This window comes from Martes martes (assembly GCF_963455335.1).
Source record: "Martes martes genome assembly, chromosome: 18".
Lineage (NCBI taxonomy): Eukaryota > Metazoa > Chordata > Mammalia > Carnivora > Mustelidae > Martes > Martes martes.
Window position 1 is genome coordinate 20,686,229 of NC_137906.1, and position 22,107 is coordinate 20,708,335.

Genomic DNA, 22,107 nt, shown 5'->3' on the forward strand with positions numbered 1-22,107 from the left:
TGGGTCAACAAGAAAATTAAGGAAGAATTTTAAAAATACATGGAAGTAAATGAAAATGAAAACACTACAGTTCAGAAGCTTTGGGATGCAGTATATATCAATACAGCCCTTCCTCAAGAAACAAGAAAAGTCTCAAATACACAAGCTAACCTTATACCTAAAGGGGCTGGAAAAAAGAACAGGAAACAAAGCCTAAATCCATCAGGACAAGAGAAATAATAAAGATTAGAACAAAAATCAATGATATATAAGTTTAAAAAAATAGTAGAACAGATCCTTTGAAAGACTTAGTAAGATAGATAAAGCCCTAGCCAGGCTTATCAAAAAGAAAAGAGAAAGACCAGATAAATAAAATCATGAATGAAAGACGAAAGATCACAACAAGCACCAAAGAAATACAGTTATAAGAACATATTATGAGCAACTATATCCCAACAAATTAAGCAATCTGGAAGAAATAGATGCAATCCTAGAAACACAAACTACCAAAACAAACAGGAAGAAATGAAAAATGTGAAGAGACCTATACCCACCAAGGAAATTGAAGCAGTAATAAAAAACCTCCCAAAAAACAAGACTCCAGGCCCAAATGGTTTCCCAGGGGAATTCCACCAAACATTTAAAGAATAATTAATACCTATTTTTCTGAAGGTGTTTCATAAAATAAAAAGGGAAGGAAAACTTCCAAACTCTTTCTATGAGGCCAGCATTACTTTTACCCCAAAACCAGACAAAGACCCCACCAAAAAGAATTACAGACCAATATCCCTGATGAGCATGAATGCAAAAATTCTCACCAAGATACTGGTTAATAGGTTCCAACAGTACATTAAAAGGATTATTCACTATGACCAAGTGGTATTTATTCCTGGGCTGAAAGAGTGGTTCAACATCCACAAATCAATCAACAAAATATACCACACTAATAAAAGAAAGGACAAGAACCATATGATCCTCTCGATTGATGCAGAAAAAACATTTGACAAAATACAGCATCCTTTCTTGATTAAAACTCTCCACTGTTTATGGATAAAGGAACATACCTCAACATCATAAAAGCCATATGTGAAAGATCCACAGTGAATATCATCCTCCACAAGGAAAGACTGAGAGCTTTTTCCCCTATGGTCAGGAACATGACAGGGATGCCCCTTCTCACCACTGGTGTTCAAAATAATACTGGAAAACCCAGCACCAGCAATCAGACAATAAAAAGAAATAAAAGGTATCCAAATCTGCAAAGAAGAACTCTTTGCAGATGATATGATACTCTCTGCAGAAAACCCAAAAGACTCCACCAGAAAGTGCTAGAACTGATACAGGCATTCAGCAAAGTTGCAGGATATAAAATCAATGCACATCAGTCATTTGCATTTCTATACACTAACAATGAAGCAGAAGAAAGAGAAATCAAGGAATCAGTCCCATTTACAATTGCACCAAGAACTGTAAGATACCTAGGATTAAACCTAACCAAAAAGGTAAAGGATCTGTACTCTGAAAACTAAAAAATATTTATGAAAGAAATTGAGGAAAGCACAAAGAAATGGAAAAACATTCCATGCTCATGGATCGGAAAAACAAATATTGTTAAAATGTCTATGCTACCTAGAGCAATCTACACATGTAACACAATCACTATCAAGATGCCATCACTATGGACTCTGAAAAACAACCTGAGGGTTTTGAAGGGGTGGGGGGTGGGATGTTGGGGGAACCAGGTGGTGGGTATTAGGGAGGGCACGGATTGCATGGACCATTGGGTGTGGTGCAAAAACAATGAATACTGTTACGCTGAAAATAAAAAAATAAAAAATAAAAGATAACATCAGCATTTTCCATAAAGCTGGGACAAATGATCCTAAAATTTGTATGGAACCAGAAAAACCCTGAATAACCACAGGAATGTTTAAAAAGAAAACAACAACAACAACAACAAAAAAAAAGCTGGAGGCATCACAATCCAGACTTCAAGCCATATTACAAGGCTATAATCATCAAGACAGTATGGTACCAGCACAAAAACAGACACATAAATCAACAGAACAGAATAGAGAACCCAGAAATGGACCCTCACCTCTATGCTCAACTTTGACAAAGCAGGAAAAAATATCCCATGGAGAGAGTCTTTTCAACAAATGGTACTGGGAAAACTGGCCACCAACATGCAAAGAATGAAACTGTATCACTTTCTTATACCATGCACAAAAATAACCTCAAAACGGATGACAGACCTAAATGTGAAACAGGAATCCATCAAAATTCTAGAGGAGAACACAGGCAGCAACCTCTGACCTCAACCACAGCAGCTTCCTGTCAGACACATCTCCAAAGGCAAGAGAAACAAAAACAAAGATGAACTATTGGGATCTCATCCAAATGAAAAGCTTTTGCATAGCAAAGGAAACAATCAACAAAACTAAAAGGCAACTTATGGAATGGGAAAAGATATTTGCAAATGTCTTATCAAATAAAAGGCTAGTATCCAAGATCTATAAAGAACTTATCAAAAAAAAAAAATCAAACTCAACATTCAAAAAAACAAAAATCCAATCAAGAAATGGGCAGAAGACATGAATAGACACTTTTCCAAAGAAGACATCCAGGTGGCTAACAGAACATTAAAAAAATGCTCTACAACACTGGGCATCAGGGAAATACAAATCAAAACCACAATGAGACACCACTTCACACCAGTCAGACTGGTTAAATTGAACAACTCAGGAAACAACAGATGTTGGCAAGGATGTGAAGAAAGAGAAACCCTCTTACACTGTTTGTGAGAAGACAAACTGTGCAGCCACTCCAGAAAACAGTAGGGAGTTTCCTCAAAAAGTGAAAAATAGAGCTACCCTACACCCAGCAACTGCACTACTCGGTATTTACAAACATTGTGATTTGAACGGGCACATGAACCCCAATGTTTATAGCACCAATGTCCACAGTAGCCAAAATGTGGAAAGAGGCCAGATGTCTCATGACAGATGAATGGATGAAGATGCACTGTGGAATATTACTCAGCCATCAAAAAGAATGAACTCTTACCATTTGGAATGACATGGATGGAAATAGAGAGTATTATGCTAAGTGAAATAAGTCAGAGAAAGACAAATACAATATGATTTCACTCATATGTGTAATTTAAGAAATAAAACAGATGAACATAGGGGAAGGGAAGGAGCCAAGGAAAAATGAAATAAGATGAAAATAGAGAGGGTAGCAAAGAGATGCTGAGATGCTGAGCTTAAGGAAACAAACTAAGGATTGCTAGATGAAACTGATGAATCACTAAATTTCTCCCCTGAAACTAATAATACAATATATGTTAACTAAATTGAATTTAAATAAAGAATTTTTAAACTTTAATTTAAAAAAAAGAAAATAAATCTTAAAGTTTTCATCAAAAGAAAAAATTTTTGTAACATATGTAGTGATACATATTAATTAGACTTATTGTAGTGATCTTTTCACAATATACACATATATCAAATCCTTATGTTGTATACTTGAAGCTAAAATCTTTTTTTTTAAGATTTTATTTATTTATTTATTTGATAGACAGAGATTGCAAGTAGTCAGAGAGGCAGGCAGGGAGAGAGGAGGAAGCAGGCTCCCTGCTGAGCAGAGAGCCCAATGTGGGGCTCAATCCCAGGACCCTGGGATCATGACCTGAGCCAAAGGCAGAGGCTTTAGCCCACTAAGCCACCCAGGCGCCCCTTGAAGCTAAAATCTTATCATATATCCATATCTGTGTCATATATCCTCAATGACGACAAAAAAAAAAAACAAACAGGATTAAAAAGGAAAAGAAAAGGGACCACTGCTCCCCATCAAAGAAATGCCTCCCAACAAGTACTATTGCAGATAAAAGCCACCAAACTTCTTGCCCAATCCCAATTTAATGAAGGACCACTTACAGAGGTGATGGCAGCACTGAAGCCTTCCTGAGACATCTCATGCTCAAAGGAGCTGGTACTCCCTGTTTGAGTACCTGTGAGGAGGAGAGATTTCTATAATAAAGAAAGCAGAAGAGCTGGAACTCAAATGCTATGGTGACCAGACAAAAGGAGACGTAGATGGCTGCTGTGCTGAATTAGAAAGTATATACCCCTTTTATAAAGATGGTAGCTATTTGGCTAAAACTGGTTTTTGCCACATGAGAATGCAGTCTAATGCTCCAACTTTTTAAGACAAACCATAAATCCAGACTGTATATGAACCCTCCCCCAGTTTTTTTAAATTCTCTTAATCAGTAAACATTTACTGAGCACCCTCTATGTACCAGACACTATTCTAAACACTGGAGATTCAGCAATGAAACAAACACACAAATATTGGCAACATATCCAAATTCTTGGAAAAATAGTGTGTGAGGTTTGGCTCCCCTACCCTCCAATTTTCCAGTCTATAGCCAAGGCAAAGTAGAGATAAAGTCCAGATCCTTTGATTTCAGAGGAAATGACCAAGTGAGGCCAGAGTTGCTGGGAACTAGGGGAAGTGGAGAGAGTTGAATTAATCCTAAGAGTCAAGATACCAAGGGTAAGGAATTTCTAGTTTCTAAAGGAGAAATGCATGTTGGAGTGTAAAGGACTGCCTCTGGAGCTGCTGCAGGAATGCAGAACCTTAGCTTACCCTCAATTGCAAATATCTTTTCCTGAAGCTGGTTTTGAATGGTCTTCAGAGCTTCAAAGTTATTCACCCGGAACACATGATCACGAGAAGGCTTGGATGCAATTATATTAAGCTCTTCACGATTTTTTGGACTATTGAAAGCATCTCCCACCTGTTACCAAGGACAGTGACAATCAGACACCATCTGGAGTTAGTTGTCTCATCCAGCAAAAAAAAATATTGAAGGAAAAGATTCTGAAACAGAATATGTCAAATGAGGGAATGCACCATAAGGCCCCTGGGACAGGGCCACCAAGTTGAGTAAAACAGATTATGCACTGCATGGGGTATTCTGTCAAGGAAGTTATTAAGAGCTGAAATACAGCCTTTGATTCCTTTGCTGTGCCATGCCTACTGGTTTGGGGCTGACCTCTCCCCAGAATAAAGAGAGTCTTTTCCTCTATATGAAGAGGTTTCCTACTTGTCAAACCATGCACCAATGATGATACCTTTTTCTATCATACAAGGTAATGTGGTAGTTTGACTACAATGATGATCTGAACTCTTTACTTGTTCCTATATCCAAGCTCTTTCTCCTCAGAATTTTGCCATATCTTCTCACTCATGGCAGAGTAATCTACCCTGCTTACATCTCTGGGTGCAGCCATGCATCTTGCTAATATCCATTGGCTAATGGATATTATCATAAATGATGCAGACAGAGGCTTCAAAGAGTGTTTGCAACATTTCCATTTGCTCTTTTGTTCCCCTGCCTTCACCATGAGGACATGTCCAGGCTAGCACACAGAAGGATAACACAGGGAGCAGAAGAACCAGGTTACTCCGGTTGTCCCAGCCATTCTAGTCCAGCAAACAGACATAACTGGAAACCCTCAGAAATGGAGAGAACTCAGCCAAGATCAGCAAAGCTGCCAACCAACCTTCAAATGAATACAGATATAAGAGTGAGCCAGTCAAAATCAGAAAAACTCCCCAGCTGAACTACAGAACCATTTGTTTCAAAGACTGAATTCTAATTTGTTACACTTAACTGATATAGGCCCATATGGGCTAGCAGTGCCCCTTGGCCCACCTTGGTTTTAGGGATATTTTCAAACTGAAGGAAAGGTATATCCAAACAGAAACCCTCCACAGAAACATCAGGCCAGAGAGCCACATCTCCTACCCCAATGACATAGCGAATGATCCCCTCTCTGTCTGCTTCAGGGATGACATCCTTGTAATCCAAGGGATCATCAAACTTTTCTCCATCTGTGATGACAACTAGGATCTTAAAGACATTCTCCCGGGCTCCTCTGCTACTGTGAAACAGTTCTCTTCTGTCCAGGGAAGAGGAAAGAAAAGTCAAATGTGAATAGGCAGAGATACTCGTTATGCTAGGGAGGGAATGTCAGCAGTCACAGGCACAGATGCAGCTAAGAGAGGTTTAGGCTCCCCTGGAATGAACATTGAGTTGTGGTTGCCCCAATACCTGGAAAGGCACCAAGAGAAGGGAGAAGAGTGGAAGGAAAGGAAAGCATCACTGCCTTTATATACTTTTGCATAAACTGATTTTTTAACTGAGTATTATACCCTTAAATTAAAACAAATTTTTAAGCTTAATTGGGCTTTCACAAACCTTTCCTGGTTTGCTTCAACAACTCTCTAGCTCATCTTCCTGAACTTCTGTCCCAACCCCCACCCTCACCTCTACACACACATACACACATCACATCATATCAGAGTGAACTTCCAAAACAAGATATGGTGACATCTCCTCACTGCTTAAAACATTCAGTAGAGCCCCACTCACTTTTCAGTTGCCTTAAGTGACCTGGCCTCAAATGATCTTTGCAGCCTCTCTCTAACCTTACCCTCACATCTCTCCCTCAGTCCTACCTTTACTCACAACTTGTATTTCATGAGTGTACCAAGCAGAGTCTCTCCTCCACCTTTACTCACGTCCTTTACCCCATCCCTGTCTGAATAAGCCCCTTCATTCTTCAAATCCCAGCAAAAAAAAAAAAAAATCACCTCCTCCTTCCACCCTAAGCAAAGATCTTTTTGTGTGTGTTATGTTAGTCACCATAAAATACATCATTAGTTTTTTATGTAGTGTTCCAAGATTTATTGTTTATGTACAACAGCCAGTGCTCCATGTAATACATGACCTCCTTAACACCCACCACAAGGCTCACCCATATCCCCATCCTCCTCACCTCTAAAACTGTCAGTTTATTTCTCAGAGTCCCCAGACTCTCATGGTTTGTCTCCCCCTCTGATTTCCCCCATTTCACTTTTCCTTTCCTTCTCCTAATGTCCTCCATGTTATTCCCAAGCAAAGATCTTACACTACTTTGCGGATTCCTGTGGCAGTGTGTGTCCTCCCATACAGCTGTCTTATTGGCTTCACCAGAAATTCTGGGTCAGGGTTTTTCTTGAACTGATTGAAGGTGAAATGAAGCTGGAAGTCTTCAGAGAACTGCATCAAAGAAAACTGGGAACAGGCATCTGCCATTACATTAGAGAAGATGACTCTCCTCACACTTACCCATGTCCCAGGAAGGTCTACATAGATCTTGAAACATTCCAGTCTCCAAATCCCTCCAAATTCTATACTGTCCCCAATCCTTCTGCCTCACCAGGACAGAGATCTTCCATCAGCTCCCACTTCTAAGTACTAGAACTCACCCAGAGATGATATGTGAGTTTTATCTCCCATATCAACCCTTATCAATGAGTCAGAGTCGTATGCTATACAGAGGGCTGAAAGAAGCTGAGGCTGCATCCAGACAGAGCAGGAAAAAGAATCATGAAAGAAAACCATGATCAATTTGCAATTTAGCAATGTCTGTAATAGAAGTAAAAAGGGAAAGTGGAGACCTGGATGCCATGTATTTGCCAACCTTTTATGAGCTATTTCCTAACCTACCCATATGCCCTCACCAAGGTTTTGGACTTCTTGAATAGATCCATCACAGTTGAGACAAAGGCCTTCATCCGCTGAAAGTCACTCGGGATGATGCTACCAGAGCCATCAATCAAGAAGGCAATATCACTGTCTTGCCGAGGGCACTCTTGGGGAACAAAAGAAAGGATGAACTAATTAAGTACTAGTACATGCACTAACTAAATGCATTCATTTTTTTGTATGTCTGCTCTCCGCTAAGAAGTTAAAATAAAAGGTAAACAATATCCAACCCATGTTCCAAGCTTAATAAAAACATGGACACAATCTCAAGATCACAGCCACCATGAAGAAGGAATCTGCCAGAAGATGCCAATGTTACTTTTTTTTTTAATTTCTTTTCAGCGTAACAGAATTCATTGTTTATGGATCACACCCAGTGCTCCATGCAATATGTGCCCTCCATAATACCCACTACCAGGCTCACCTAACTTCCCACCCCCTGCCCCTTCAAATCCTTCAGATTGTTTTTCAGAGTCCATAGTCTCTCATGGTTCATCTCCCCTTCCAATTTCCTCTCCATCTCCCCTTGTCCTCCATGTTATTTGTTATGCTCCACAAATAAGTGAAACCATATGATAATTGACTTTCTCTGCTTGACTTATTTCACTCAGCATAATCTCTTCTAGTCCCATCCATGTTGATACAAAAGTTGGGTATTCATCCTTTCTGATGGAGGCATAATACTCCACAGTATATATGGACCACATCTTCCTTATCCATTCGTCCATTGAAGGGCATCTTGGTTCTTTCCACAGTGCCAATGTTACTTTTGAAGATCAACAAAAGATAAACAAATTTTCATGAATACAAGTAGATTCGCATAGCTGAAGGAAGAAATAGAAGTAAAAAAGAAAACTACGAAATTTAAAGATGCTTGTAAGGACATCATACTTGTAGATAGATGACTGCTGCTTAATGATTCCTTATCAATTTTGTGATGTTTTCATTAGCCATTCACAAGAATAAACACAAGAAATGTTAGGAGAAGCAAAGAAAAATTTGCAGGAAGAAACTGAAGCCTTAGAATCTATAGTAGAATCAATTCAGCAGGTGTTAGCATATTAAAAAGTTCAATTATATGCAAAATTTGGGGGCAAAATAAACCTTGATGTTGATGAAAGTTAACCATTTTATAATGCTTTTTAAGATCTGTTTAATAAACTTGAATATTGTTTAATACAATTTGGAATATGGATGAAGTGTGGAAAAATTTGGTAAATTCTGCCCAAGGAAGTCAGGAAAAGTAGTGGTATCAGAGCTAACTCTGAGAAGGAGAAATAATTTGCTAGAAATACAAAGGGAGAAATAAATTACAGGAAAAAAGAAACACCACATACAACAATATGCTAGATATCCTCCTCCTTTCTGTCCCCAGCCCCAAATCCACTTTCTACCCTCCTCCAATCTGCTCTGTACCCCAGGAAGTCAGCCCACATAAACCACATGCATTCTGGATTCCTTTGCCTCTGATTTCTACTTGGATTTGCCCAATTAGGAGCCTCAGTAGAAGACTGGAGGGAGGGAAGAGTGAGATCAGAGTATTCTCCCCTTACTCCCTTCGTGGAGGGTTGCTTTGGGCCAGCTGTGGCCCTCAGTGGAAAATCACTGCTCCTTCAAGGAGGCACACTCCACACAACTCTCTCCTTCTGAATCTGGTTACTTCTCCCTCTCCTTGTCCAATCAGTCTAGGAGTGGTAACAGCTCTGCTGCTGCTTGCCCTGGGTTCCTGGATCATCCACTGTAGTTCCCTAACACTTTATCAAACCTTTAAAATTAGTCCCTTTGTAAATAAAACCTTCTCAAATTATTCTAACTGGAGTGTACCATCTATTCCAGTCAAACCCCTGACTGATACAAAGGAAATGAACTTAAAATAATTCTGCAGAATTGAGGGATTGAAATGGCTCTACTAAAATCAATCTATGTGAAGAGAATGCAGATAAGCCTATGTCATTAAGCAGAGGAAAGTTGGGAAGGGCCTTTCCATCCCCCCAAAAAAGTTAGACTTTGTCCCTTAGGCAGTGGAAAGCCACAGAAGTTTTCTTAGAAAAGGAGGTGAGGTGATCTTTTTTGTATTTAGAAAGATTACTGTAGCAATGAAAAGTTTCTAGCCACTCTATTCATGATTGCCAAACACTGGAAACAACCCAAACATCTTTCAATGTGTGAACAGACTGTGTTCTGGGATTATGGTAAATCTATGCAATGGAATACTATTTGGCAATAAAAAGGGAAAGAACTACTGATACACACAACAACATGGATGAACAATGGATGCAACATGGATGCAAATACATTACGCTGGTGAAAGATGCCAATCTCAAAAGGTTATAATTCCATTTATGTAGCTTTCTTATGACAAACTAAATAGTGATGGAGAACAGACCAGTGAGTGCCAAGGGCTAGGATGGAGAGGGAGAGAGCAACTAACTATAAAGAGATAGCACTGAGGGGCCCCTGGGTGGTCCAGTCACTTAAGTTTCTGCTTTCAACTCTGGTCATGTGCCCCGAGTCCTGGGATAGAGCGCCATGTTGGGCTCTCTTCTCAGCGGGGAGTCTGCTTCTTCCTCACCTTCTGCCTGCCACTCACCCTGCTCAGACTCGCTCTCTCTGTGTCAAATAAATAAATAAAATACTTTTTAAAAGAGAGAGAGAGTGAAGAGTGTTTTTAGGGGAGTAACAGAACTCTTGTATTCTGTCCATGTTGGTTTTTTTTTTTTTTTAAGATTTTATATTTAGGGATGCCTGGGTGGCTCAGTCAGTTAAGCATCTGTCCTTGGCTTGGGTCATGATCCCAGGGGCCTGGGACGGAGTCCTGCATTGGGCTCCTTGCTCAGCAAGAAGCCTGCTTCTCTCTTTGCCTGCTGCTCCCCCTGCTTGTGCACTTTCTCTCTCTCTCTCTCTCACACACAAATAAATAAATAAAATCTTTTTTGGAAAAAAGATTTTATCTTTAAGTAATCTTTACAACCAGCATGGGGCTGGAATTCACAACCTGGAGATCAAGAGTCACATGTTTTACTGACTGAGCCAGCCAGGCAGCCCATGTTCATGTTGTCTTTTAATGAAAATCTATACATACCTTAAAATTCAGGGAAGTGTATACTAAAAGAAAAAAGGCCAATTTAACTGTATTATCTTTGAAAAAATAAAATTACCCCAAAAAGTATTGGCTTTTCAAAAATAGATAAGCAGATTCTAATATCTGTATAGAACATATACAAAGAAAATTAACCAGAAAAAAATTTTGAAAATCTCAAAGATATGTTAAATGAAAAGAATCAAGTGTGTACAACAGGCTACCATTTGTGGTACAAAATGAAGATTATAGATATGTATATGTTTGTGAATATAGAGTATTACCAGAAGACACAAGAAACTGGTAGCAGTGGTTGAATGCCAGGAAGAAAACGTAGGCTGGGGGAACCAAGAGAGAGAAGTGTTATGTGCTTGAGTGTTGTTTGAATTCTGAATAATTTTTAAAGAGCTGAAAATGTGTTTTAAAAAGAAAAGTATGGAATCCCAAGAGTGAGGACTGAAGAGAGCAATGTGAGGGTAAGAGCTGAAGCCACAGAACTGAATGCAATTGGGCAAGAAGAACACATGGACAAGAACAGAAGCTGTAACCTGGTACCCCTACCTACATATGCAAAGGTGGCAGAGGAAGATGGCCTGGAGATGAAGTTTAGCAGAAGCCTTGACAGGGGAAGAAGCAAGAGGAAGGAGGGGAGGGAGAGTGCAAGAGAGGGGAGGAGGTGGGTGGGAAGGGGAAGTGGGATAGGAGAAGAAGGGAGGACAGGGGAAGGGAGAAATCTGGAGCCAAGGTGTTTAGGGAAGGAAGAGATGATCTGTAGGTCACATCGGAGTCAGTAAACATGAGGACAGGATAGAGATTTGGCATTTAGGGAATCACAAATGCCATCTGTAAGAGGAAGATTTATATGATGGTTGGACAGAAGCCAGATTTCAGAGGGTGAAGAATGGTGATATGGGGGAAATAGAAATAAGATGAGAGAAACTTACAAGAAGTTTGGTGGTGAAGGAAAGGAGAAATAGCAGAAGATGTGGAGAAGACCAGGGAGAGGAAAGGTTATTTTCAATGCTATCAATTCTGGTGGTTGATTTTTTTAAGATATAGGTAAGCATGAGTATGTTTACATTCAAAGGAGGGGGAGAAATTTAAGCCCTGGAGAGATGATGATTGAGGATGTGGGCTTCGAGTTGGTGATATGATAAAGCCTCAAAAGCCCAGATAGAAGAGTGATTCATGGAAAGGTGGACAGTTAGGTCTCCCTCTAAAACCAGTGAGACACTGCCAAGGGTGGTACCATTGCAAAAATTTGAACAAGAAGAAGGAGTAAGTAGAGGGAGTTCATCCCTGGCAACCTTGATTTTCTTTGTGAAGAAGGAAGGAAGGTTATCTGTTTAGAGTAAAGTACAAAGGAGCAGAGCTTGAGGGGGGAAAAAACTATAAAAGAAACACATATCTGCCTTTGTTAACAGACTCAACTTGAAAACAAGTAAAAGGATGGCCAAGCAATTGAAGAAGTAAGTGGCAGAAAGCAGCTCGAAAAAAAGATTTGGTCACTCTCACTCACTCTCTATCAATCAACAAATGTTTGGGGAACAAGGATATGGTAGGCAGCCACCAAGATGGTGCACAAGGTTCTCACCTCCTAGAAATAACACCCTTACATAGTCACCTTCTCTTGAGTGGGAGATGGATTTTTTTACTCACTTCAAAGGAACATAAGATGCCAGAGGTAATGTACTATTACTTCTCAGATTAGATTATGGAAAGACTAATTTCTTTCTTGGGCGTTTTCTCTCTCTCTTGCTCTCCTACTCCCTTGTTTACTCACTCTGAGGGAAGTCAACTGTTCCAGGGGGAGCAGTTGTAAGCTGCTTTATGGGGGACCTCATGTGACAAGCAACTGAGAGAAACCTCCAGCCACCAACCAGTGAAAATTGAGGTCCTCAGTTCAACAATCTTGTAAATGTGCTTGGAAATGGATCTTCTTCCTCCATTCAAGCCTTTATGAGACCACAGCTCCAATTTAACAGATTAACTTCAATTTCATGAAAAAACCTGAGGCAGAGGCACCCAGCTAAACCATGCCCAGATTCCTGATTCATAGGAACAGTAATATACATGTTTATTGTTTTTAGCTGCTAAGTTTAGGGGCAATTTGTTAAGTAGCAATAGATACAAGAGCATAGAGCAATCAACAAAAGTAAGCAGTATCCCTGCTATCATGAAGCCTACATTCTAGAAGAAAACACAGAAAATAAACAAAATATGTATATACAGATATGAAGATGGTAAAGTATAACAACGTGGTAGGAAGTAATGGTGGAAATGATTATAAGAGCCACTCAGGAAAGGCCTCTTTGGAGAGATGACATTTGAGCAGAGATGACAGTAATGGGTTGTGAGCTAAGATCTGAGGGAAGAGCATTCCAGCCTGGAGGAATAGTAAAGGCCCTGAGGCAGGGACAACTTTGTGTCATTCTTGGAGAAGAAAGGCAGCCAGGGTTCCTGGAGCACAGTGGATGAAATAATAATGTTGGGAGAGCTTCAAAGGCTATAATCAGGAGACTTAGACACTTACTCTAAGGATGACGGCAGGGGCTGGGGGGGGCGAAATCATCTCACAAAGATGAGTAGCTATCTCAGGACTTTTCTATTATTAGTTTTTATTGTTATATTAGTCACCATACAGTGCATCATTAGTTTTTGATATAGTGTTCCAAGATTCATTGTTTACTTGTTAACACCCAGTGCTCCTTTCAATATATGCCCTCCTTAATACCCATCACCGCACCCCGCTCCCTTCCAAAACCCTGTTTCTCAGAGTCCGCAGTCTCCCATGGTTCATCTCCCCCTCCAGTTTCCCTCCTTCAATTTTCCCTTCCTTCTCCTAATGTCCTCCATGCTATTCTTTATGTTCCACAAGTAAGTGAAACCGTATGATAATTGGCTTTCTCTGCTTGACTTACTTCACTCAGTATAATCTCCTCCATTCCATCGATGTTGATGCAAAAGTTAGATATTCATCCTTTCTGATGGCTGAGTAATATCCCATTGTGTATATGGACCACATCTTCTTTATCCATTCATCTGTTGAAGGGCATATTCACTCTTTGCACAGAGTGGCTATTGTGAACATGACTGCTATGAACATTGTGGTGCATATGGCCCTTCTTTTCACTGCATCTGTATCTTTGGGGTAATACCCAGTAGTGTAATTGCTGGGTCATTAGGTTAGCTCTATTTTTAACTTTTTGAGGAACCTCCATACTGTTTTCCAAATGCCTTTACCAACTTGCATTCCCACCAACAACATAAGAGGGTTCCCCTTTCTCCATATCTTCTCCAACATTTGTTTCCTGCCTTGTTAATTTTTGCCATTCTAACTGGTGTAAGGTGGTATCTCAGTGTGGTTTCAATTTTAATTTCCCTGATGGCTAATGACGATGAACATTTTTTCATGTGTCAATTAACCATTTGTATGTCTTCCATTGGAGAGTGTCTGTTCATGTCTTCTGCCCATGTTTTGACTTGATTATTTATTTTTTGGGTGTTGAGATTGAGAAGTTCTTTATAGATTGGATATCAGCCCTTTGTCTGTAGTGTCATTTGTGAGTATCTTATCCCATTTCATGGGTTACCTCTTTGTTTTGTTGACTGTTTCCTTTCATGTGCAGAAACTTTTTATCTTGATGAGGCCCCAAAGTTCTTTTTCATTTTGTTTCCTTTGCCTTTGGAGACATGTCTTGAAAGAAGTTACTATAGCTGAAGCTGAAGAGGTTACTACCTCTGTACTCCTCTAGGATTTTGGTGGATTCTCTCAGGACTTTTCTTAAAGTTGAAGACCCTCACATCTCCCCCCCACCTTCTCTACTGGAGCCCAGTCCCTCCAGCTTCTGCACCTAGACCTCTAAGACACCACTCAAGCTATAAACAGTCCTGCCCTTTCCCTCACACTGCCCATCTGTAGTTTCTGCCCTTCCCAGTCTTCCCCTTTCCCTCACACTGCCCATCTGCAGTTTCTGCCAAAAGCCACTTACCTCTGAGCTTTGATGGAAAAGTCTGGGGCTGCTGCCATAGGTTGGATCCAAACAGGAAGCATAAGCCATTCACATAGGTGTTCTCCTTACAAGTTTGGTGCACAGTGGGGCCACAGGCCTGGGGAAGGTTGCAGGTGGGAGGGGTTGTTCCCGCTTCCTGTCCTTTCACCCCAGTACCTCCACCCTCCACAGACCACAGCTCCAGCAGCCATGGACCCCCAACTCCTTCCCTCAGGACACTCCCATGACCCAGGACAACTCACCAGCAGTCGGAAAGGGTTGGTGGCAAATGCCAGAGACAGGCCCAGAGACATATTCACTGCCTCCAGGGGGGCTGGGGAGACATAAATACATGGTCATCTTTGGGGAGTAAAAGGGGCTCTGTGAAGGTGAACAGAGGTCACTTTGACCTGGGAGACATGGAGACCTGACAGTTCAAGAAGGAACCCAAGTCCTAGGAAAGGAACATGATGGGAGTACCTGAGGATGTCTGAGGTCAAGTCTGTAAACACACAGAGGCTGGGGAGCTGAACACCTGAGCCTCTATAACACACCCCCAAAGCAAAAGGAATTCCTGGAAAGTTCAGGTGTATGTACAGGTGGAAACCTAGCCCTGGGTCCCAGGGAGGGGCAGTGACTCACCCTGCAAGTGGATGGACTCACACTTGCCCGTGCTGTAGTCACACTGGTAGAGACCACCTGTTTGGTTGGCAGCCTTTATCTCCTGGGGGGCGCCAACAACAAACCTGGGGAGGTGAGATAGGAACAAATCACCACAGGGACAAGAGCAAACTCTGATGTGTGAGGAGAGAAAGAGATCATGGAAGTTCGGCCACCAGAGGAAAGTGAGGAACCACAACCCTCACAGGTATTTCCCAATTCCCCAGAAATAGGAGGAAGACTCCGCAAAGAAAAAAATTGGAAAATTTTAAATCATGGAAGGAGAAGGGTCTCTCTAAGAATGATACAAAACCAAGAAGTCATTTAAAAGTTGTTGAATCCTATATTGTACATCTGAAACTAATACAACACTGTACATTAACTATACCAGAATTAAATTTTTTTACAAATGAATACATTTAATCACAGACCACAGTCATTTTAAATAAATTTCTGTATGTGGTATCAGGGAAATCCAAACCAAAACCATAATGAGGTATCACCTTATATCTGCAGCATGGCTAAAATCAAAAAAAAAACACAAGAAACAGCAGGTGCTGAAAGGATATGGAGAAAAGGGAACCCTCTTGCACTGTTGGTAGGAATGCAAACAGGGGCAGCCACTCTAGAAAACAGCATGGAGGTCCCTCAAGAAGTTAAAAAAAAAAAAAAAGTTAAATCAGAACTACCTTATGATGCAGCAATTACATTATTGGATATTTACCCAAAGAATATAAAAACACTAATTCAAAGGGATACATGCATCTCAATGTTTTTCCCAGCATTATCCACAATAGCCAAATTATGAAAGAGCCCATATGTCTATACATTGATGAATGGATAAAGAAGATGTGGTATATTGGGGTGCATTACTGGCTAAGTCAGTGGAGCATGTGACTCTTGATACTGGAGTTGTGAGTTTGAGCCCCATGCTGGGTGTAGAGATTACTTACAAATAAAACCTTAAAAAAAAAAGAAGTTATGGTACATATATTCAAAGGAATATTACTCAACCAAAAGAAAGAATGAAATCTTGCCATTTGCAATGACATGGATGAGTTAGAGAGTATTATGCTAAGTGAAATAAGTCAATCAGAGAAAGACAAATACTGTAAGACTTCACTTATATGTGGAATTTAAGAAAACAAGCTAAAGGACACAAAAAGAAAAGGAGAGAGGCAAACCAAGAAACGGACTCAACTATAGAGAGCAAACTGATGGTGACTAGAAGGGAGAAGGATTGGGGATGGATTAAATAAGTGATGGGGATTAAGGAGTGCCATTTGTGATGAGCACTGGGCATTGTATGGAAGTGTTGAGTCACTGTACTGTACACCTGAAACTAATATACCACTGTATGTTAACCACCTAGAATTTAAATTAAAACCTTTAAATTTTTTCTGTATGTGCAAATGGCAACAGACACATGAAAAAAAAATGCTCTACATCACTGGGCATCAGGGAAATATAAATCAAAATCACAAAGAGATACCACTTCATACCAGTCAGAATGGCTGAAATTAACAAGTCAGAAAAAAACAAATGTTGGTGAGGATGTGGAGAAAAGGGAACCCTCTTACACTGTTGGTGGGAATGCAACCTGGTATGACCACTCTGGAAAACCGTTTGGAGGTTAAAAATAGAGCTACCCTATGACCCAGCAATTGCACTACTAAGTATTTACCCCAAGATACAAACATAGTGATCTGACAGGGTACTTGCACCCCAATATTTATAAACAGCAATGTCCACGATAGCTAAACTATGGAAAAAGCCCAGATGTCCATCAACAGATGAATGAATAAAGAAGATGCAGTATAAATATACAATGGATTATCAGTCAGCCATCAAAAAAGATGAAATCTTACCATTTACATCGATGTGGATGGAACTGGAGGGTTTTATGCTGAGAAAAATAAGCCAATCAAAGAAAGACAACTATCATATGGTTTCACTCATATGTGGAATGTGAGAAATAGTGCAGAGGATCATAGAAGAAGGGAGGGAAAACTTAATGGGAAGAAATCAGAGATGGAGACAAACCACAAGAGACTCTTAATCTCAGGAAACAAACTGAGGATTCCTGGAGAAGTGGGTGGGGAGATGGGGTAACTGGGTGATGGGCATTAAGGAGGGCACATCAGGTGATGAGCATTGGGTATTATATGCAACTGATGAATTACTAAACTCTACATCTGAAACTAGTGATGTTGGCTAACTGAAGTTAAATAAAAATTTTCTGTACATGATAAACTACCACAAGCAATCAAAGGACAAACAACAAACTGGGCAGAGGGAGATTAGCAACTCATGCCTCAGACTACTTTCCTCAATAGTTAGAACTCCTACAAACCGATTAAGGAAGAAAAAACAACAGAAAAATGGGCAACAAATAAGAAAAAGGTGTTCACAGAAAAGGAAATCTATCTCTCATTTAAGCATAAGTGCAATCTAAAACTAAATTGAGATACCTTATCTCACCTATTCAATTTGCAAAGATCAATAAGTTTGATAACACACTGGGCTGGCAAATGGGTGGGGAAGTAGGTGTTTCAATAAATTTCTGGTGTGAATGTAAATTGTTGCCACCTCCATAAAGAGTAATCTGGAAAAACCTATTAACATTACACATGCATATGTATCCTTTGATCCTGGAATCCTAGTTCTGGGAACTTACTTCCAAACATACTTGCACATGTGCAAAATGACAGCATTTTTCACATCACAGAAGTTTGGAAACAATCTAATGTCTATTAAGAAGAGATTTAAGTGTAATATCAATGTACATTATAATACATCAAAATAATAGATTATGAAGCAAGCATAAAAAAGAAAGAGTAAGATAAATAAATCTTTCTAAAAAATGGGGTGCCTGGGTGGCGCTGTTGGTTAAGAATCTGACTCTTGGTTTCAGCTTAGGCCATGACCTCAGGGTCATGAGATCAAGCCCCCATGCACTCTACACAGAGTCTGTTTAAGATTCTCTCTTCCTCTCCCTATGCCCCTCCCCCATGCTTGCTTGCACGTGCTCACTCTTTCTAACAAATAAATAAATCTTAAAAAAAAAAAAAAAAGAATGAGTAAGGTCTTTATACATTTATCAGGTAAAATCACCAAGCTCTATTAAGAAAAAAAAAAATTTGAGTTCAGTATAGAGCAGAGGCCAGGAAAATTTTTCTGGAAAGGGACTATTATTTCCATAAATATTATTTCATATAGGCAAATATTTTAGGCTTTGCAGACCATATACTCTCTTTTGAAGACTCTTGATTCATTTTAAATCCAAAGCAACCATAAACAATGAATGGCAAGTTGGGATGAAGGTTGTGTCAATAAAATTTTTTCATAAAAATAGGCAGCAGGCTGAAGTTTGAGTATAACATGTTACAAATTGTGTGTGGTATGGGGGTTAGGGAAATGTGGAGGCACACACAGCATAGAACCTCTATGGAAGAACCCACAAGAAACCATTTACCAGGGACCCCCCTGAGTAGGGAATGAGGGAAAGGAGTGTGTGCTGAGAAGACTTTACTATTACATTCTATCTTTCAAATGTAGAACTCTGTAACTGTATTTCTGATACAAAAATAAATAAATCAAGAAAAAAATAAAGGAAATTGTGATTTTTTTTCAGGCATATATGTTTTAAAGAGAATAAGTATAAGACAGTCCTGCAGTCCTTACCGGGATCCCTCAAGCTGGACCACACTGTGCCCAAAGCTCCTTGCATTCTCTTGGAAGATCGCTGCTTTTTCAGTCTCCAGGTTGAACCCATCACATAGTAAGACCAAGGCTAGAGGAAGGACAAGGGGTGAGGATCGGGCAGGGATAAGAAGATAAGAAAGTAGCTTACCCTCCTGCTCCATGCATCTACTGGCTGAAACTCACCCAAACCCAACATAGAAATGTCTGCCTCCCAAGTACAGCTCTATTAGCCTGAGGCAGAGATTGGCACACTTTTTCTATAAAGGGCCAGATATTTTAGGTTTTGTGGCCCAATAAAACAAGAGAGAAAATGCATTCCACACATTTTTCAATAAGGAAATACAAAATATAATAATTGAGTACTGATGAGGGGTGCCTGGCTGGCTCAATCAGTAGAGCCTGGGACTCTTGATCTCAGGTTTGTGGGTTCGACCCCTATCTTGTATGTAGAGATTGCTTAATAAAATCTTTTCTAAAAATTTACTAATGAGACAAATGGAATTCTTTGGGGAAGATAACATCTCTGGGATTCAAAGTTAGTATTCCCTATCATAAATAGATTATAAATGTTCATTTGAGGGGTGCCTGAGTGACTCAGAGGGATGAGCAACCAACTCTTGATCTCAGCTCAGGTCTTGATCTCAGGGTCCTGAGTTCAAGCACCACATTGAGCTCAATGCTGGGTGTAGAGCCTACTTGAGAAAATTCTTAAATAAAAATAAATAAATGCTCATTTGAGACCTATGGCTCACAAGTGGCATAAAAACAGGTGGGAGGAAGCCTCCCTGAATCCCCACATGCCCCAGTTGCTGATTCTTGATAGTTGAATGGGGTGCATTCAGCCAGTCTCTAACTCCACCCTGTGCTCCCACCTACTGATTTGCCCAACAATCAAGTTCCTAAAGGCTCTCAATGAGGTAATTTCCTTCCTGTGCAATTATCAAGCACTTTTTTTCCCCTTTGGTTAATTCTCTACAAATTCTCTGCAAATTCTTTTATGCATGGGCATAAAAGGAAACAAAATTGAAAAATTTTGGCCAGTCACTCAACATTTACACCTGGATTCTTGGAAAACAGAACTCTGGATAAAGTGAAGGTGATAAGATGGAATCCAAGAAAAAAACACTCAGAATCCAGTATGTGTTGTGCACCCTTGGGCATATTATTCCACCTCTCTGGGGCCTCAGTTTCCTGATCTGTAAAGTGAAGGGGCCAGCCAAACCCCATTGTATAGTCCATGAATTTAATTATTCATCCAAGCTTCTCTGGGCATCTTGGTCTGGTTCTACTCTCGGCTTCTTTTTGAGTCCCTTATCTTTCCCCAAACCCTCTTTATCTTCCCCCAGGCTAGTTCCTACAAATTCTGTGCCGCCTCTCTCCACTCAGACTCATAAAATCCCCTCCTTACCCTGAGCCCCCCTCCCCCTGAAGTCCCTGGTGTACCTGTTAAGAGAAGGACTCTGTGAGTCATAGCTGGAGGGAGCAGGAACTGCGGGGCTGCACATACCACGGAGCCACTTCAAGAAAGCCACCAAGCACAGGAAGGACAGAAAAGGAGAAGCTTGAGGCAGAAGTCTGGTAGCAATTCAAAGGAAGAGGGCGGAGGCTCAGGGAGCACACCAGTCCTGCTTGACATTTTCCTGGGACTGCAAACAGCCTGTGCTCCCTTCCTAACCAGATTTCTGGCCCAAACCATCAAGATCATTGTCCCAAGTGATGTGGGAAACAAAGCAGAAGAAAAAATTATTAAATTTCCTTATTAAGTAAGGAAATTGACAAGTCCTTGAAAGAGGCAGAGTGACATTCCTCTAGGGACTCAACTGCCTCGATGTTAATACTTTCCTAAGGGCAAAAGGCAATGCTAGCCTGACCCCCTCACCCCAGGATCCTGTAAGTCTACTTTAACTATAAAAATTCCTTTGGAAACTTCCTTTATCTCTAAAACCCCCAAGATAGGTTTTGGCAATCATTCCCCAAGCATATGGCCCACCAATATAATCTGAAGGGTCTCATAACTAAGGTTTTATTAGACAGTAATAAATGATCTTTTCCCAACAATAGCTAGCCCTCTCAAGGTCCTGGAAATCTTGCTTCCAAAATTCCTTAGAGACTTAAACTATCCCTAACCCCCTCCCAACTTGAAAGTATATAATGGGCCACTCCTCATAACCTAGCAGCTCTTTCTGCCCATGGGTCCTGTCTCCATGTTTTAATAAAATCACCTTTTTGCACCAAAGACATCTCAAGAATTCTTTCTTGGCTATCAGCCTCAAACCCTAACATCTTTCCTACATCACCAAAGGTGGGTTGGGGTTTTCTGAGGGGGGTGGTTTTGGGGGGGTTCCCACCTGCTTCTAGGGTTGGCCGAACATTATGAAAAGCAAGCTGAATATACTTAGGGCCTGCCTTCTCCTGGAAAGTGTGTCTAAACATTTATACAAACCAAGCATTTGTGGGAGGTCACACTGTTTCTCCCTGAAAACACACTTTACAAGAGGCTCTTCCCTCCTGCCCAAGGAAACAAGGAGTACGGTTCAGCCAGTGCTGTCTTCCTTTTGAAACCATCAGAAAGGACAATTCAGATACAGAGAAACCCAGTGCTTTTTGAATATTATTTTGCTTTAAAAAAAACTAATGAATCATTGAACACTACATCAAAAACTAATGATGTACTACATGTTGGCTAATTGAACATAATAAAAGAAAAAAATTTTTAAGCCTCAAACCCTTTGTCCAAGAATTTTCACTTCCAGAAATTTATCCTAAGAAATAGTTGAGAAGTACAGTCAAAAAGGTATGTACAAGTTTGTTCACTGTGCCAATGTTTTTATAATGAAAAACAAGAACAGTCTAAATACCCAACAATAGTGGGATGGTTAAATGATGTCTCACTCTGTGATATATCCTTACATTCCATTATGTCTACTCACTTCTGAATCTGTTTTCAAAGACATAAATTCATAATTTCATGTGTTAATCTTTAAGACAAAACTGTCAGTTATTTATTAGCAAAACTGGGTTTATTTAGGAATAGTAGAAATTGCAATTTGAGACTTAAAAGCTAATGACAAAACCAGAGGCAAGTCCCA

At 40.2% G+C, this 22,107-nt stretch overlaps 1 protein-coding gene across 1 annotated transcript in view; it reads right to left on the reverse strand.

Moving 5' to 3' along the window:
* The window catches only part of ITGAM (integrin subunit alpha M), a gene marked incomplete at its 5' end in the record, with an annotated part of 48,405 nt that extends 27,916 nt beyond the window's left edge, over positions 1-20,489 (reverse strand). The window contains 10 exons of the mRNA XM_080830587.1: positions 3,918-3,991; positions 4,633-4,783; positions 5,798-5,951; positions 6,963-7,108; positions 7,558-7,688; positions 14,654-14,771; positions 14,917-14,987; positions 15,296-15,399; positions 18,998-19,106; positions 20,462-20,489. Coding sequence (XP_080686713.1) covers positions 3,918-3,991; positions 4,633-4,783; positions 5,798-5,951; positions 6,963-7,108; positions 7,558-7,688; positions 14,654-14,771; positions 14,917-14,987; positions 15,296-15,399; positions 18,998-19,106; positions 20,462-20,489 — 1,086 coding nt within the window. The remainder of the gene's footprint in view (positions 1-3,917; positions 3,992-4,632; positions 4,784-5,797; positions 5,952-6,962; positions 7,109-7,557; positions 7,689-14,653; positions 14,772-14,916; positions 14,988-15,295; positions 15,400-18,997; positions 19,107-20,461) is intronic.
* Between the last annotated feature and the right edge of the window lie 1,618 nt (positions 20,490-22,107).